The sequence below is a fragment of the Clupea harengus genome, unplaced genomic scaffold, assembly GCF_900700415.2.
Source record: "Clupea harengus unplaced genomic scaffold, Ch_v2.0.2, whole genome shotgun sequence".
NCBI lineage: Eukaryota > Metazoa > Chordata > Actinopteri > Clupeiformes > Clupeidae > Clupea > Clupea harengus.
Genome location: NW_024879723.1, coordinates 32333 through 51014, shown reverse-complemented (window position 1 = coordinate 51014; position 18682 = coordinate 32333). Strand labels below are relative to the sequence as shown.

Sequence of the window (18682 nt, the reverse complement as noted above, 5' to 3'; positions counted from 1 at the left end):
AACCTTTCAACACTTGATCCCCCCCCCACCCTCCAGAATAAAAAGGCAACACTGCACTTGAGTGTCTCATGCTGTTTTATCAGTATTAACAACTTGAACACAGGTTATGATCACATAAATGCTCCAGTGTTTCCAATCTGTAAAAACACCAAGATTAAATCTGATCCCATAAAAAAAAAAAACATCAGAGCAACAATGCTTACTCATCATTACAGGACACATCTGAGATACATTTATTGAGAGGAAATAGATAATTATTCATCCATAGAGTACTTTACAAAGTTCTAGATAAAGTTAAAGGCATTGACTGAGAGACTGCTTACAACAACCTCATTTCTTTGTTAGTCACGGTTAGTCCGGTAAACTTAAAACATTTTTCTTAGAACAATAGGGTAGAGAGGCAGTACATTCAAATGTGTCTAGTGCACAGCTGGAGTGATTCGGAGTGCACTAGGTCGATCTGCTACCATTCTTTAGTTAGCTTCTAAAACTAATGAACAACGGGGAATATCTCAAACCAATCATTTACTCAGTAAACCCGTTAACTATTTATTTCAGAGGTAGACACTAGTGGGTAGAACACGAAGTAGAAGCAAACTCAAATGTTTTAAATGATCAAAGATTTCCCTGTTCTCTGCCAGGATGCCTGTTGGAGGGCACTTGTGAATAGTTGTAGTCGACGGGACGGTAATGTGGTAGTTTCATTCACTAACGTGTCCCTTCCAAAAGAAAACCAGGCTAGTTTTTTTGGCAACGTGTTCAACTTCAGAGGGAACACATCACTGTTGACCAGCAAAATTACAAAACAGCAAAAAAGACGAATTAAAAAGATTATTTTTTTTTTAAGGAAAATCTCAGACCTGAGATCTCCATGTCTTCAAAAATTACCAAGGCAACATCAGTGGTTTGTGATTCCCAGTATGTAAAAAACATAAAAACACACTAACACAGTCAAATGAAAACAATAGCCTGCTATACCTACATAGCACATTTGAACAAATGAATGACTTCTTGGACACGCACTACAAATGAAACGGCGATAGCTAAATGCTTATGTATGTGGTAAATATTGTATATCAGTGTGAAAGGCTAATCTACTCAGAACTTTTAACAGGATGTTTGAAGTGAAAAAAGAACGTGTGAAGATCAGTTACAAATGTTAAACAGTTTGGAGACACAATGTTACAACAAAATACATTACTATATGTGATATGACCTCTGTTATGGACTGTGCGCTTGTGTGTGTGTTTGTGTGAGAGGGAGAGAGAGAGAGAATGCAAGTGATGTACATTGTATTCACAACACATACTGGTACATGTTTTTTTAAATGCTAGCCATCATTTTCTCTGCAGGATCACTGAGTATATATTATAGGCATATACAGACACCGTAAGATCCAGAGGCAGGTACGTATTTGATCATCTTTAAACCTAAACTCTAGCTACATTAAAAATTAATTTAAAAAAAAATAATAACTTTTTGGCTGCATTTTCATGACCAGATTGACCTTTTGCGAATGAGGTTAGTAAGTTAACACTACTCATCACAGTGAAGCTACGACATAACATAATCATGTTTAAGGATAGAGATGTTATGAGTCTGCACTCAGACTCATCACGGTCTATCTACAGGTGGGCCAGACTCTTAAAACAAAACTCCCTTTCCAAATGATGAATGGTGGTTTGACTTTCAAACCACCTATTTCAAGAGACAATAACAGACAAGACCTTATCCCAATGAATGTCAAATTGCTACATATTTGCAAGTAGAGCATAATGTGAGCAGTTTTCCATGCAAAAAAAAAAAGTACATGCAAATTATCTGGTCCTATGACTATAAGGCTCTCAAGGTGTAGGAAATTAAAACTCCTCTGTTCTCTTGGGAGATAACTGTAATTTCTAGTGTCTCCTGGAGAAGGCATATGTGAGTGCATAAAGCGAGGACTGGCAACGCGTCTATGCATGGGCACTGGTCAGCTGCTGCAGGAGTGGCATCTGGGGAAACAGGAAATAAACAGATCAGAGGTTAGGTGCTATGAGTTTGAAAAACAGTTACCTAGCGGACGGCTATTTGTTTATAGGCCTCTACAGGTTTTTTTTATGTGTGTATAATTTCATATTTCTATGTGTTGCAGGAGTTACAGGATAGAGATGGGTTTCATTAAGCCAATACATGTATGTTCATCAATAGAAAATAACAAAGTGAACATAGAAGTAATCCATCATTTCTAAAATGCCGTCAGTAACAATAATGATGGCAGGCAAAATCTCAGTATTATTCAAAGTCATAATTCTGGCAAAACAGGCAACAAAATGGCCTCTCCTGAGGTAGCCTGCATGCAGCATGGGCCATTTGCTGCGTCTAACACATGGAACCCAAGTGTCCTTTGGCCGTCTGTTTGAAAATAGTTCCACACAGACAAGGCCAAAACACTTGTTCTCATCTCACGATGAGTCGTTTGTAGGTTTAATTGTAATGTGGTTTGTTGTCCTCTATTTCTTTCCCAAACTCATCTTCGCCACTTTCTTGGACCTTTCTGCTTTGCAATAAACCAAAGTAAACGTCTAACCTAGTGATGTATCCCACTATTTACATCTCCAGTCCTGGGGAGTAAACCTGCCAGGGCTTTGAATAGTCCACACAACACCTGTGATAACTTCCCCCTGGTCACTATGACAACTTCCCCCTGGTCACTATGACAAACTCACAAATTAAGTAATCAGTGCTAAATCTCAAGGCTAGTTCAACCGAAGACTGTAGTAAGTGCATCAAATCACACACTACGAACACCACTAGTCATATAAAAATAAAAAATGTAAATACCTATAGTCAAAAAAGGTTTAGGACATGAAATGTGGTATACCATAGCTTTGGAAGGAGAAAAGTGGGAACATCGTTTGACTCGGGGGTGGTGTCAAACAATGTAACTATTATAGTTTTAAGATTGTGCCCTTTCGTTTTGGAGAAATCACCAGTGTGCTAGCGTATCTGTGCAATCACTTAACCTGCTCTCCTCTACCCGTGTGTAAATATACGTGTTTGTTTGTGATAAGCGTCCCCCAGCTGTTGCTCGGGGTGTGTGCCCACCTTGGTCAGGTCCACTCCAGTGAGGGCATTGATAGACACGGGCAGCTCAGCCAGCAGCCGGTTCACCTCCCCAGACACGCGACTCCCATCGCCGCTCAGGATCACAATCTCATTGGTCCTGGCCAGCGGCGCTGCCACTTTGGCAGCAATCTGCACACAGAAGAAAATCAGATCAGAGGATGTTTGATTTACCAACTTTAAAACAATGTGCATAAAAACTCGTAAAAAAAAGGTCGTAAAAATAAAGCGTTAATTTCTATTAATTATAGAAGATTACTCGCACTCTATGGTGCACCTTGACCGCATACATCACTGTGCCCCACTCAGCGGCGGCCATATTGGATGGATATAATGGCCAGCCTGCGTTGCGCTTAAGCTACGTATCTGGGAATAGTTCGTATTGCTCCCACTGTGTGCTTTTGATGTGGAGCTAGCTTCAATGTTTTGGGCTGTATTGGTAGTCGGATGTTAGGTTCACAGCCTCAATTGGAAATATTTCACCCATCACCTCTCACCTATCAAATGAAAAAGCATGCCAGAGTTTCACCCATTGCTCCTTGCCTTTCTCTGCTACGCTCACACAGATAAATACCTTAGGCAGAGCCTCCAAGACCAGGGCAACCTTAGCCGCATCTCCATACTGCTGGTAAGCTTCTGCTTTAAGCCGCATCTTCTCTGCCTCGGCCTTGCCCACAGCCTCGATGGAGAGCGCCTCCGCCTCACCAATGCACCTGATCTTCTCAGCCTCTGCCTGGGCAGTAAGCACTTTCTTTTTCCTGAGAGTGGAAAGGGTTTAGAGAGAGAGAGTTGGGGGAGAAGGGGGGGAGAGCAAGAGAGAGAGAAATTGAACAGAGTGAATGATATGAATGATGTTTAGTTGCTGTAGACACTGAAATGGTTATGGTCACAGTATCACAAGAGGTCCTAAAGACTGCCTCTCAGACAAGTGAGGTCCCATGCTTTGTGATGAGAGTACACCAGAAGATGACTCATCTACTCATGACTCATCTTGTTTTCCCCTTTGTATGTCGCTTTGGATAAAAGCGTCTGCTAAATGACTAAATGGAAATGGATGAAAATGTCTGCTAAATGACTAAATGGAAATGGATAAAAGCGTCTGCTAAATGACTAAATGTAAATCTACACTTTTGAATTGCTTATAGTTATAGTCTCTGCAAGACAGTATGCGCATGCTGCCTAATGACACAGTAAATCAAGAAAAGACACGTCTCAACCCTACATACACTGATAACCACAGTATGCAAATCCCATTTTTATGTATCGGGTTGAGGCAAATATTTGCATGAGGTGGGCAGATATTTCCTCTGCCTCCATCTTCCCTGTGTCTAAATGGGCACCCACAGAGGTCTCTGCGTTCGGGCAAAGACGGAGACGAAGACGGAACTCACTTCTGTCCTTCGGCCACCTGCTGCATCCTGTATGCCTCTGCCTCGGCCGGACGCTTCACCGTGGCGATCAGCTCCTTTTCTGTTCTGTCGATCTCCTTTTCCTCAATGGTGATCTGCTTCTTCCTCTGCACCACCTCGATCTCAATCTCCTCCAATCGGATCTTCTGCTGCTCCTTGGCAGCCTGAAGCTCATAGGCAAGCTGAGCCTCAGCTTTCTGATTGGCCGAACAGATAGATGGAGACAGTAGTTTTTATTTAGAGAAATATTAATATTATACTTCTATTAATATGCCTACTAATATTACTGCCATTAATCTGAATGAGAGGAAGATTTAGCAGCTAATCATGATGAAGATGCCATGTAACATTACTGTGAAAAGTGAAAAGGCAACACAAACCAAATAAGAGTCATTTCTACTTGAAACAATTTCCAAGCAGGAAAATATGAGGCACCTTTGTGTTGACCTCCTGGTTGAAAGCAGCTTTCTGCATCTCCAGTTCTCGTTTAGAATCAGCCATTTTAGCATCTGCCTGGAACTTTATATCCATCATCTCCTTCTTACATTCAGCTTCCTACAATATTCCCCCGGAGCAGGGTGAACACGGAGCAGGAGAAAAGACACAGGCAATGTTTGTAGGGCAATTAGGAAAGTGGGTCACACTGAGAAGACTTGAGGACGGAACCATCTAAAAAGTAGCTGAAGACATAAACAAAATGCCCTGTGGGCCAATCTGGTATGACATTGTAAAAGGAACTTCCAGAACAATAATATAAAACACAAACACACACATAAATAAATAAATGCACTATCCCCAACCCATCTTACCCTGATCCCTGCGTCTCTTTCGGCCTCTGCCACTCCGATATCGGCATCTCTCTGCACAGCAGCGGTCTGGGACTTTCCCAGTGAGCTCAGGTACTCTACTTTGTCATACACATCCTGTCACCAGGGGACGCAACACAAGGGAACACAGCAGTGAGATTAGACAGCAACATACTCGGCAGCGCTCACACACTGAATGGTGAACACTTAAACTAAGGCTCTCAAAATAACAACAACAACAATGTAAGGCAGGATGGGAATCTTTGGATTGGAAAACCTGATTAGCCCAGCTCATAGTTTGCCTAAACTAGCGCGCTAACTGGAGACTACACCAACAGCAAGAACTGTTAATTGTATTACACAGACTGTAGCCTCTGAGGTAGTTTCCAGAACTAAAAACAGGTTATGTTTAGATACTAAATTGGCCGTGGCAAAGTCCTGTGCGACACTATTCTTAGAAGAAACCGGTTATTAAAAAGTAAGAGGGGTATTCAAAACAGACTGTAGGTATCCAAAGAAATAACCTTATGTCATCCTACCAAACGGGTAGCAATATACATTAAAAGCCAGGAGCTAAGGCTGAGTTCCTAATTGAGTAGAGTCAGACTAATTAAAATGGAGTCAGATTAATTATGGTTGTACCAAGAAGGGTGCTTTAATTAATATAAATTTTGTTTTCAGCAAAGCGCAGAGAGACAAACACGCCAAACCTTCGGACACCTATTCCGCCATTGGTTTGGGAGAATTGTCCTTTCACAACAACAACAACAAACGTGAAGCTTAATGTTTGGTGAACGCCAGCAAGGTCAGAGCTTCTTGTGTACCTTTATGGTGAAGCTGAGAATCTCGATTCCCATGCGGCCCACGTCTGGCGCTGCCACCTCACGCACCAGCTTGGCAAACTGATCCCGGTCCTGATAGATCTGCTCCACGGTCAGTGTACCTGTAGAGAAGGAGAGGTTCAGGTTCAGAGGACAATGGGTGAGCCACAGCACACTGAGTCACATTTGTGCTCATTTCCAACACCTTTGAACTTGCAACACCCAGTGTAGATGACCCTGTTTATCCAGTGTGACATTTTATATTTTTGTATGTTAAATGTGGTACAAAGGACCTTTTAATTTTAGATACTAAGAATTGTATTTTGTTAAAACGAAAGACTTTTATTTTGTTAATGTGACCTGTGACCTGGATGTTGAGAGGTGAATAGGTTGCCCGCTGAAAAGGCACTGTGATTTGGTTCTTTATTGACCGTTCAAGGTTTGCTACTCTACTAAAAGAGATGACAAGCTCTTACGGTGTTCAAGGTAATGTGTTTTATACAGTGTAATAAATGCAACAGTTTTATAACATCAGTCGTCCGCCAATATTTTGGTAGAGATAGCTACACCCAGGAAGATCTTATCAGAGCCCACATACAAGTGAAACACAAGTGAAAGGACGTCAAGTGCATCGGATTGGTTGCAATGCTGAAAACACCAAACTACAAAGACTAAAAGGGAAAACGTTCCCCTAATGAAACCTCTTTTGAGGCTATGAGTAAGAGAGAGAGAGAAAATCAACAACCTACACAAGAGGCTCTACAAGAACATTTCATGAACATACCCAAGTGACTACCATCACATCTTCACATAAGACTTACCCAAGATGGAGCGAAGGTGACCTTCCAGCGTCTGCAAGACGACACTCCGGATCTCATTCACCGATTTGCCCAGAAACTGCTCACAAGCAGACTTCAGCATTGTTCCTTCAGACGAGACCCTCACCTGTTGGTAGAGACACAACTCATCAGCCAGTAACACAGACGCACCCCACACTGAATGTATAGGTATCTGGTCATAGTATTTTAGGTTTATAGTGTTCAAACACAATCAAAATACACTTTCCATCAGTGTTGGAGTCTCATGTTTATAGGGCTTGGACCGATACTTAAGTTTACTTCTCTATAGTATATTGGAGTAATTCAGCAGGGTTAGGCTAAGGTGCCGTGTCCCATCTCTACTGTTCTGACTTCACAAAATAAAGTACCACAATGAGACGTGCTGCCTACATTCTTGCAAAAAGGAAGCTGAGACTTAATACATTTAAAATCCCTTAGATTTCAGACCACATACCAGCATCCCATCAGAAAACTAGAAGTGGGCCTAATCAGGAGATTACAGACATGTATAAATAACAGATTGAAAGTTGATGGTGCCGTTTTAGGGAAACAAAATTTTGAGTTTTGAAATAACTATACCCTATAAATTAGGTGCATAAGTCCAACAATCTTTTCAAGTACATAGGCAGCACTCTATACTGTATGAATAATGTACATTTCTACATCCATAACACATTTCCACTGCATGCTAGATGTAACCTCAGAGAGTACACGTCACTTTGGCTGAAATCACAAATCAATTTCAAGAGAGCTCAGATAGATGGCCGGTCTCCAGGGACTCTGACGTCCCCAAGATGGGCCGTCTTAAATGACTATGCTCTGCTCTGCTCTGCTCTCAACACAAATGACGTTAGGAGACCGTTCGCACGGGCAGTGCATCAGTCACCTGCCCCTCCTTGCTGCCAAAGGGAAAACACAGTGTGGGCAAAGAAGCTGCACTCATGGGTAAGGTAAGGAGATAACGGGTGCGATGAAAATGGAGGAGGATGGTGGCAGCAGCTCCTTGGGACTCGGCTTACATCATCTGGCAGAGGAAATGGACACCAGACATGGGTGACGGGGCTCAACACATCCCCAGCACGGGGAGGTGTGTATAGGCAAGCAATCCATGAAGCCATCATGCACTCACGACCACAGCACACACAGGGACAGACATTAACAACATGCTCAAACTGTATAGCTTCACCACAAGGGGGGAAATTAAATGATATAAAGGATGGTTTTGAAGAACATTTATGCAAGTCCCAAGACACCTTATTAATGCCATTTGACCTCTACTGCTGTCTTTTAAAACAAAAACTAGTGGAAGTAGTTTGTGTAAGGAGGCCGTTGGCTTTTTATCCATTTTCCTAAGCAAATGTCAAAGAGGAAGTTGGCAACTTAACATTTCAACAGCGTTGTTCAGGCTTGTCCTGTGTTAGGAGTTTGGTCCAAAAGAAAGTAAAATATAGAGAAACAACAGCAGGGAGAGTTCCCAGGCCTCAGCGTCAGGGATACAGTCTGTGCAAAGCTACAGAACATCCAAACACTTTTTGGCACTGCAAGCATATGGCAAGGGAAACCTCAGTGAGTTCTTCCTCTGGCTAGGATTATCTGGACTGGGACAGGCTTTGTAGCGAGGACAAGGAACAATGTTTGTGCTCCCCCTCATTTACAGAGAAACCTGCTTTTACATAAACTTACATAAATATCTCCTAGTACTTGAAATCATGCTAGTTAGCTTCAAGTGTCAATGAAAAGACGTAACTTCACAGGTGCATTGGGTCTTGGCACAGACAATAAAACATAAACAGGAAAATAAAAGGTGAATGGGAACAATAGTAACAGGCAGGTGTGGTTAATAGGCTTCATCCAGTTCTGACTGTCTTCTGTTGATTTCATGGTGGGGGGGGGGGGGGGGGATTTACTTCCTTACTCCTATTATGCTGAAAGATGGTTTTGCGTTAAACTTCAAAACATATTTTTAATTTATATGAAAATATAAACCAAATGCATGGCAATATGCCAAATATCCATACACATAACTATAAAATGCAAACATAAGCATAGGGATTTAGTCTGAATTTAGTTCTGTCTAGCATACAGAGAAATGATTGATCTTCCCCAGGAGACATTTATGGCACTGCTAAACTTCGGGCCATTCCTGAGAGCCTGAAAAGGGTTGGAGGCAATGTTTGTATTGGTCCAGTTAGGAGGTTAACAAAAAACAAAAACAAACAAAAAAACAAATAGAGGGTTCTGAAGCGGCCTGGATCTGAAAGAAGCATTCCTTAATAGCGAGGTGAGGCAATTTACCTGTGCCACTCCTGTGACAGTTAAAGCTACGCCCTCGGCTGTCTCTACATCCTCACACTTGGGCATCAGGGTCATAATCTCAAGGGTTATCCTGTGGAGAACGCAAAACAAAAAGAACCCAAAAGGTTTGCATGTTCGAAAAGGAGAGTGTGAAAACCAAAGCAAATCAAAAGGTGTAAATGAAAACAGACAGCGACGGAAAACAAACAAACAAACAAAACAAACAAACAAACAAAGGAGCAGCATTCACTCTAGACACACAACCCAGGTGCGTTGATAGTGAAACAGAATGCTTTTGAAGATTCAGGCTTACAAAAAGTCTTCCGCTGTCAAAGTTATATTGTTTGGCAGAAATCAGCCACATTTTAAAACTCAACCACTAAATAAATACAATCCCTCCTTTGATAGTTTCCTCCAAAGCCCCTTCTCAAAACACGCACATGACCTACACTGGCGCTCACACACGACAAAATACATCATTACCCTGATTGGTTGGAGTCACCTTGCTCTAATTGGTTGGTGTTTGCAGTTACCTTGCTCTAATTGGTTGGTGTTTGCAGACATTATCAATTCCATGAGCCTTGAGTGGTCAAAGAGTCTAGACTTGGTCTTCAGAGCATTGCTACAATAACAGCCGTTTGACGGTGGGGACAATTTCACCAAAAAGGTTCTTTGTAATTGTGATGGGACTTTGGAGCATTAGGTGTCAGTTAGAACTGCATCTCCCTTGACATTCATGGGAACGTCCACTATCAAAGCACCAGGGTGAGACGCATTAGTGAGTTGATAAGAGTTGTAGCCAAGCCCAGAAAAGGTTAGTAACGGTGGACTCTCTCTCCCCTTCAGCTGTTGAGGGAGGAAAGAGAAAGAAGAGGAGGAAAGGTTGAGAAACCACACGCTCAGTCAGTCCTCTGCTGGTTTTTCAATTCCTTTGTTATTGGTCCCAGAATCTCTCCATCTCAGCTGGAAACTCTGTTTGACTATTGTTTTTTTTTGTTTGTTTGTTTTGCGATGCATTACCTGAGCGACCCCTGTCACATCCAAGGGCACACCCTCCGAAGTTTCGATATCCTCGCAGCGACAGAGGATGGTCATAACCTCCAGAGACAGTCTATTCAGGCAGGCAGGCGAAAGACGGAGTGACAGGAGAGGCAGGACAGCAAGTATTACAAAAGCGGTTAACTAAATCAGAAAACAGGTCAGGGGCAAGGGTTAGGGAGCAGAGGCCAGGAGGTGGTGAGAAACTAACCTAAGCGCCAAAGCGCCAACCTGAGAGTCACCCAACAGACAACAACGTTCCAAAAAGCCTCATCCAACTCGTCAAATAATTCGTCGTAACTTTAACAAATTTGAGTGACTTAAAAAAAAAATTAAAAATAAGATTTATGAAGGCTTAGCTGACCACCTCACTGTAGAGCACTGAGTGAAGTGAGAGATCAGAGGGAAGGTGCTACATTCCTGCCAGCCAAAGATGGAAATGGCTCAGTGCTAGGCTATTTCAAGCTACAGTATTAATCCAGCTACAAAACTACACCAGCCTAAAGGGCTGCGCTACCTAGGAGTTAAATTACACAATGTATAATCAAATAGACTTTAACTCAAGGGAGAAAAAAAAAGCATTCACATTCTTAACTATAATGAATACGTCAGGCTGAGTGAAGGAATACTATGGGAGATAAACAACACCATGATCATTTCACCACAAAACTACATCAGCTTTCTATCTCATGCCAATTAGCTCTGTGTGCACTTTCTGATTCAACCAGTGTTCCTCAAACTACCACAGGATTGCTGAAGTGCTTCACAGGTATAAACCTACAGCATTCTAACCAGTTCATTCCACTGTTTGACACCGACTGGGGATGCTTTAACCTACAGGATCTGTGGTATTTGTTTAATTGATACAGCACAACAGCATGGTAAACCCATCTGAATGTCCTTTCCTGCTCCTTCCCAGACTCCAAAACGTAGCTCCCCTGTCAGCCTGCACCCAGCAGAATCAAATCAATATTCCGGTAACAGCATCCATTAAAGAGATTACAAGGAACAGGGAGTTGCCTCCCTTCCCCCAACCTCACGTAGCTAGCTTTGGACCACTACAGCCACAACAGCTCACAAGGTTCAGAGCAGAGATGGCTCAAATAATCTAACACCATTAGTGCCACCATTAAACAGGAATAGACACATTTCACTCCAAAACAAGAGTGGTTACTTAATCCAGAGAGTGGAGTTAGAAGTAACAAGTTCGCATTAATGTAGTTTCTCTAGATATCAAGAGGAGTCAAATTAATTTTCACTCCTCGTATGCAATAGTAATGGAAACGCAACATCACAACATTAAGATTATTTGAGCCAATTCCTATCTTTCCTATCTACGGAGAAACAACCAGCCTTAGGAAGGTGATTCCTCTGTTGGTGTGTCAAGCGTAGAATTTCAAAATGTGGCAAGAAGAAAGACAAAAGCTGATGTGATTTCAGAAAAAGCAAGGCAGGTTAGCATGACAAGACATCGACAAACCAAAGGAAAAGCATACAGAAAATGCAAGTTAAAACAAAGATGTTATGTGATTATAAACAAACTGATTATTAACTGATTACAAATTAAATATGTTTTTGTGATGTGAAAAGCTATTCTGAATTGGCAATTGGTAACTCCTTTCTATAAGAAAATGTAAAACTGTGTGCCTGTCACAGATTCAATTTAAATTTTTTCCTTATCCGGGGAAGTGGGAGAATTGTTCCCTCTGTTGTTTCAATGTTCAGAGAAGGGGGCGTCGTTTCTGTCACACGACTGGCCAATGTTGTGGTTCACCACAACATGGTACTGAGCACTGGGAACACATGGGCTATTCCGGTTTCATTAAAACATCGTCGGTTCCCAAGATGAGGTGGCTAATTGCAGCCGAATGAATTTGTGTTGCCCAGACATGAACTAATCCTCACCCCAATGCTGTCAATGTTTATCTTTCCAGGGAGTGGGCATTGCAACCGAGGCTCCAGTGTGGTGCAGCAGCTGACAAGAGTGATGAGCTGTTTCTTTACATATGCTTTGTGCTGAAGCCAAAGTGCAAGTAAGGCCATTTCGGCTGAGATAGAGTAATCTTCTCTGTTATAATGATATCAATCTGCTCTAAATATACATCCAAGGAGTTGCTAAACATCATATAGAACAACATATGTGGGTAGGTATTTGCTATATTATATCCAAGGATGTAAATATTCTAATTATTTCTTGGTGTACATTTCAGAAAACATTTCACATAAATATAGTTCTACACTAAACTCTGACAATGATATGCCAAGACAAAACATTTCCTTTATTTACATATTTTACTATTACACATGTTAAGTGAGCCAATCTATCCCTACTGTGGTTATGTGTCAGTGTGTTGAATTAAGCAATGGTGTCAAGTCGCTGGACTAAGTGATGCAGAGTTTTCAGCAATGGCAAAAGCAACCGTGCTAGCTAACAGTGATGGGCTCTGGCGACTGGGGGCGGGAGCAGGTCTTACCTCTGTATATCTGTGACGAGCCACCATGCCCAGGCCCAGCTTCCAGTTACGTAGTCGGAGACATCTGTGCCACAGCAGCCACCTAGGGAAAGGCATGAATGTGTGAGCCAAGCGTTGTTCAGGCAGAGGCAGCGAAGGCATACCACATCCCAAATCTCATATCCACACCAGCGCAGCTGTAGCGTGCAACAATAAAACAATATAAACAATAAAACGGCACGATGGAACCTGAGCCGAGCATGAGCTGCCTACAACACAGCTGTGGAGACACAAAGGGATTTTTCCCCCCTGCTATTGTCATTCTTTAACACAGATCACATTTCCTTATCCCTGACTGTGGCTACTCCTTAAACTGCTATGCATCTCATGCTACGTTTCCATTAGGACGTTATTCGTGCCGCTCTCATTGGGAATGAATGGAGACGAAGTCCCGTCCGACGCGCAACGAACCGTGTCCGCCTCCCTTCCAAAGTTGACGAACCTTTAACTCTATGCAAATGCAGACCAGGCGGTAACCAATCAGTTTGACGTGTGTGAGAATTGGCAGCTGAAGTTGTGCAGATGGGCGGGAGTAATCAAAAAAATCAGAGCAAGATGGCGGAGTCTCGGGATTCTGTTACTGGGAAATATTTTATGTGAATAAAGGTGAATACAGGTGTTCACACGACTTTTATATGTCTACATCGACTCGGTTTGTTGTTTATATACTACACGAACACTGTCAGGGCAAACAGAATATTGTAGGTCTTATCTGAAGCTCTCGAACATTATTGTTAGCTTGCTGCTAACACTTTAATTGAAGATCAATGTAGAAGCTAGCTGGTTTGTAACCTGTAGCCTCATCGGTGCGTTTTGCCTCTGGTATGTGTGATATCGTGATTTAACTGGCTGATATAAATGAATCAGAGAACACAAATGTATAAAGGAATACATTTAATGGATAAGTAAATGAATGAGAGCACGAGTGACAGCCGCAACATCTATCATATTTTCATGACTTCACAAGCTAATCTGCTATATTAGCGCTGCACTGCAACCGAACTTGCTACTTAACAGAGAAACTTGATTTTTCTGACAATGCCCCCTAGACGAAATACCGGCTGCCGATAATTCGCCTGAATGGAAACGTAGAGTCACAGTTAATATGACAAAACTGTAATTGTAAAAAAATATCAAAAGTTATATACATACTGTATACAGAGGTAAGTGAGACCAAATACAAGTAACTATTAAACTATATTTCCATACTTCACAAACACATCTCAGATTTCAGACAAAAAAACGCAGAAAGTGATGATCAAAGTGGCCATGGGGCATATGGTCTGATTCCCAGAAACTGCTCTGCAGCTTCATTCTCAGCTGTCAGCTGGTTACGGACTTGATGACAGAAAATTAGCACAGGCTACTTTATGGGTCACATAGTTTGGCAGTTTGACAACAGCCACTCCACAAAGCGAGTATCGCACCTTAAATGCATGCTTATTTTTTCTTTCGGATTTCCTGATTGATTAAAAGAGTTGTTTCACGACCTGTTCATTATTAATTCTCTTCTGAGCCACAGATACCTGGAATCCTCTAGTCTAAACACACTATTAGCTGCTACATTATGAGATCGCTATGCAGAGCATGCCACGAAAACATAGTGCTAATAATGTTCCTTCTCCATCTCTATCAGCTACACTGGCAGACGCTAGCTTGCTTTTTAGGTTATGTCAAATTCTCAAATGACATTCCATTCCACTGCGGCCCTGCAGCTGTTCTAGTGCTACAAGAGGGCGGTCCTACAGGAGGACTGGTACAGTCCAACACACACAGACCTGCTTACTATCCGGAATCTTCCCCACTCTCTTCAGCTGTTTGACACCAAATGAAACAATGTAATGTCCATCTTCACCATTTGCCAAACTGCCCGCCATCACAACATTATATGACTTACAGCCGCCCAGATAAATGCCATGTCTGAATTTGCCTGATTGAGTACCATGTCTCATGATGGTTGCACAAATAATATGTACGTAGAAATTCCATTTGACAATTTTGATTTAATAAAGTTATACAGCATCTTAAAAAAGAAAGATTAAAACCCATATGTTATATCATGCTATACTCCTCACAATGCAAGGAACAATGGAGACTTGGATACTAAATAAACCCATAATAGCCCATGGAAAGGAAGAAGTGTAACTTCTGCTGATGAAGAAACATGGCATACAAAGAAATGGGACTACTCAGCCAAACCACTGCTAGATACAAGTATAGACCTAAGACTCTCTTCATTTTGGTACCCATTCTTTCATTAACGCGAATGCCAAGTGCACAGTATTTCATCCAAGGAGCTATCCTGGTAGAAGGGGGTAGCAAACTATACCTCTTCTAGATACAGCTGCAGAGGTTCAGTTGTCCTGGTAAACAATTCACCTCTTCAGCAATGTTAGACCTGTATTGGCCCAAGTAAAGAATGTGTACATGTACGAGTGTCTATGTGTGTGTGGATAGAAACTATGCTGTAGACGCATCATCAACCTGGCTGTAAAAAACCTGAGCCAGGGATTCTCATGGGTTACAACAGAGGGGATCGAGGCTTGGTAAGAATTCTAAATACTTTGGCAAAGTCATGTTACTATGGTAACTATGGTAGCTCCGATGCAGTGGTTCTCAAACTAGGGGGCGCACAAGTGGGGCATGTGGCCGCAGACCTCTCACTCGCAAAATGCACAGTTGCACCAACAAATTATAGATACCTTTGTCTGTAGTCTGACCAAAAAAAAACTGAAAGTCATCATTTGAAATCTCAACCACAAACTTAAGCAAACATCCTCAAGTACAAGAGACAATTGACAGAAACTACCCACTTCCGTATGACAGAGTGAGACATCTTTGTTCTTCTTCTTGTGCACATGTGGGCCAGTTCAGCAGCGCGGCTAGTATGTACTGGAATCTGATATATATAATTTAAACAGCCAAACAAAAAGATCTGAGCAATAAATCCAAATTGAGCACTAAGGCTTGCAGCGTGAATGCAGTGTTGTCTATGCAGCCTCCTCTGTCCACTCTGGTTACATTTCACAGATTTCATTGACAAATCCAGCTTTCAATGCCACACCCCCACTGCTGCAACAGGTGCCCAAACACACTTTGTTTATATATCACAGTAGTGCTCAGACATGATCCTCCAGTTTGCTAAAGGTCAAGGATTTGGCACAGGCTGGAATTATTTGTCATTCCTTAGGTGTAGATAGGCCTCAGTAAATTACAGTGAACCATTGGTTCTTTGGACATCCCAGTCTTACTGGTTCTTTCACAAGAGTAGAACTTCCACTGTTTCATAACGCTAGTGACATTCATTCACTTATTCATTCCGTCAGCCATTCAGCTATTCAATAATGCAAAGGTTGTGGGCATTTAAACACCGTGTGTGCTCTAGGTGTCAAACTAGACCTACACATGGTTGTATCTGGGTGGCATGACATTTAACTGAAACTTCTGTTCTGATTGACAACAAACTGATAACAGTGCAGAGAGCTGTGTGGTAGGCAGAGCCTCGCACGAATGAACAGGCTAGAAAATGTACTGTGGCATTGACTAAGTTCAAAATATGAAAAGTTACACTGAGGAAAACTCAAAGACTTCGTTACTCGTTATATTCAGCCATGTTATTTGCAATTAGTACAACAAAACATGGAGGCTACTTACCCAACTCTGGCGAAAACTAGCCTACTTCCAATCATGTGACCTTGAAAACGCCATTATATTTCCAGCTTTCGTTTAATGAATGGAAAACACTGAGCTTCCCAAAATAACTTAAAATGCATTATTCTGAATCAGTGGATTCAGTTAGCTGGCTAAAATCTCACCGACTGTGCACCCTACCTGTAACTCAGACACTACGCGGTTAGTCCTGATATTACATTTTTGATCGAGACACAGAAGATCAGGGTTCAACAAGTAGATAGGATAGCTATGAAACCAATCAACGATGGTCCCTTTAAATAAACTAGACATTCTTGTCTGAGGACAGTGCCACACCCTCTCCTCTTAAGAATTGTTTATTCACTTCATCTCCTTCACAAGCTATGCTTTACTTATTTACTGAAAAGCTGGGATTTTAATTGTTGTTTATTAGATATTTAAATTGCACAAGACAGACTAGAAAATCCGTGCTGGCAGAGGCACTGGTCAATGACGTTAACTATAGATAGTACTATGTACATGATTCGATAACTGGTAGACAAACGTAATGACCACACCGAGCACTGTTAGCTAGATGTCTGTAATTTCTCAGTTAAGACACCGCGTTACATTATTTGTAACCGTTATATTAAATTAGCTCGGTTAGCTATATGGCTAACGCCAACGTTAGTATATTTTCTATGTATGCAAGTTAAGATGATGATATCTGCTAAAAAAAACAACACCACCACCAACATCTTGACCACCTTAAGACATGTATGATATAGTAATGTTGTCGTTAACGTTATCTCTAGCTGCGTAACTTTAAATGGCTATCGTTAGCTAAGCTAGCAAGCCGTCGTGCGTAAGGAATGTCGAATATCCATGCCCCTCTGATTTCCACACAGAGTAAATAACTGTTAGACAAATTGATAACGTACCTGATACCACCAACGCTTCATTTGGTCCGACTGTATAGCAGTTCCCCATAGTATTTTTTATGATACAGTTATCGCTGCAAAATGATAGCTAGTTTGGTAGGATTGAGCCTGGCATCTGTCTCGTGCTGCAGTCCCTCACTCCCCTACACCATTTACTGGAAGCAGTGAATGTCTCCGCCCACCGAGTACAAATTGAGCAAGAAACAAAAAAAACCTATGAAAACAATCCGTGTATCAATAGCTCTTTGTTTTTCTTTTGTTCCGTTTTCCAAAACAGCATAATTATTTTCAGTTTTAATACCAACGGAAAGGCACAAAAAAAAAAAAGAAAAAACACGTTTTCTGTTTTAAAGCCAAAACGGAAAATCAAGTTTTTGGTTCAGACGTTCAGACAGTGCTCCCTGCTGGTCAAATTATGGAGTTGAGCTATACTGGCAAAAATCTCCGTTCAAAGACGATTCGACATCCTCCTAAGGATGTTTTTGTTTACATTTTTGCATTTTGTTTTGTTTACATTTTGGGGGGGGCGGCGGGGACTAGTCAGAACTAGTCAGAATGATATATATATAATCATATATCAAAAATTACAAGAGATCATAAATCAATCAAATAACACTGTACACATCCATCATATATGACACATATATATGCCATAATCAATCAATTTGACATATAATGATAATAACTACTCATACACATCTGAACAGCCAAATTCTTTAAATATTGCAAATATTTACTTGATATATAACTCCAAGCCTCCTAAAGGACTGCCCAAAGATCACTTTGACATATTTGTGCGAGGCAGGCTTCTCAAACTGATGGTGCTCAAAACTAAATACTGCAATTGATGATGGTCATAAGTAGAGTACAAGTTGTGCATAACAGTTTGGTGGGAATAGGCAGCTGTAAGCAGAGGGTTTCTACACGTGGATCAGGTGGAGAGACTTGATAGGTGAAAATTCACTCTTAAGTTATCTCGGGACTCCGGAGTTGTAGATCAGTATATTTATTCAATAACAATTGCAATCGAGCTCACTCACAGCACAAGGATGAAAGTGAAGCAATATTAAACACATCGCATAAGGTTTATATAGACAAAAGTTTAGCGTTCAGCCGGGATAACCACGTAGTGGATCTCTGACGTCAGAGGCTCCCTGTCTTGCAAGGATGGCAGTTTTGCACAAGGTCGGAACAAGCACAGTTCGACCCTTCTAACCACCTCTGGTCTAAACACGCTATTGTACATATGCAGACTAAGTGGCACCTAATAATCTAAGTTACACAC

General features: G+C 41.5%; 1 protein-coding gene across 4 annotated transcripts; it reads right to left on the bottom strand.

The window, feature by feature from the left end:
- Positions 1 to 1876: 1876 nt before the first annotated feature.
- On the bottom strand, positions 1877 to 17570 carry LOC122129996 (flotillin-2a). 4 transcript variants are annotated; one of them, XM_042704744.1, is made up of 11 exons: positions 17398 to 17570; positions 12788 to 12869; positions 10296 to 10386; positions 6963 to 7086; positions 6145 to 6263; positions 5324 to 5437; positions 4950 to 5069; positions 4497 to 4711; positions 3680 to 3863; positions 3088 to 3237; positions 1877 to 1994 (listed from the first exon to the last, which is right to left on the bottom strand). In XM_042704744.1, exons 1-11 carry the CDS (start codon positions 17444 to 17446, stop codon positions 1956 to 1958), a joined length of 1287 nt encoding a protein of 428 aa, XP_042560678.1. In that variant the 5' UTR covers positions 17447 to 17570; the 3' UTR covers positions 1877 to 1955. The 4 variants fall into 4 exon arrangements, with proteins under 4 accessions (XP_042560678.1, XP_042560677.1, XP_042560680.1 ...); XM_042704743.1 differs by lacking the exon at positions 10296 to 10386 and adding an exon at positions 9276 to 9366; XM_042704746.1 differs by lacking the exon at positions 10296 to 10386 and having other exon boundaries at positions 17398 to 17553.
- Positions 17571 to 18682: the final 1112 nt, after the last annotated feature.

Coding starts and splice junctions, on each gene's coding strand:
- LOC122129996 (XM_042704744.1), bottom strand. CDS start 17,446: ATGGGGAACTGCTATACAGTCGGACCAAATGAAGCGTTGGTGGTATCA. Junction 10,387..12,787: donor CTCGTCACAGATATACAGAG/GTAAGACCTGCT, acceptor CTGCCTGAATAG/ACTGTCTCTGGAGGTTATGA. Junction 6,264..6,962: donor TCACCTTCGCTCCATCTTGG/GTAAGTCTTATG, acceptor CCTTCTCTACAG/GTACACTGACCGTGGAGCAG.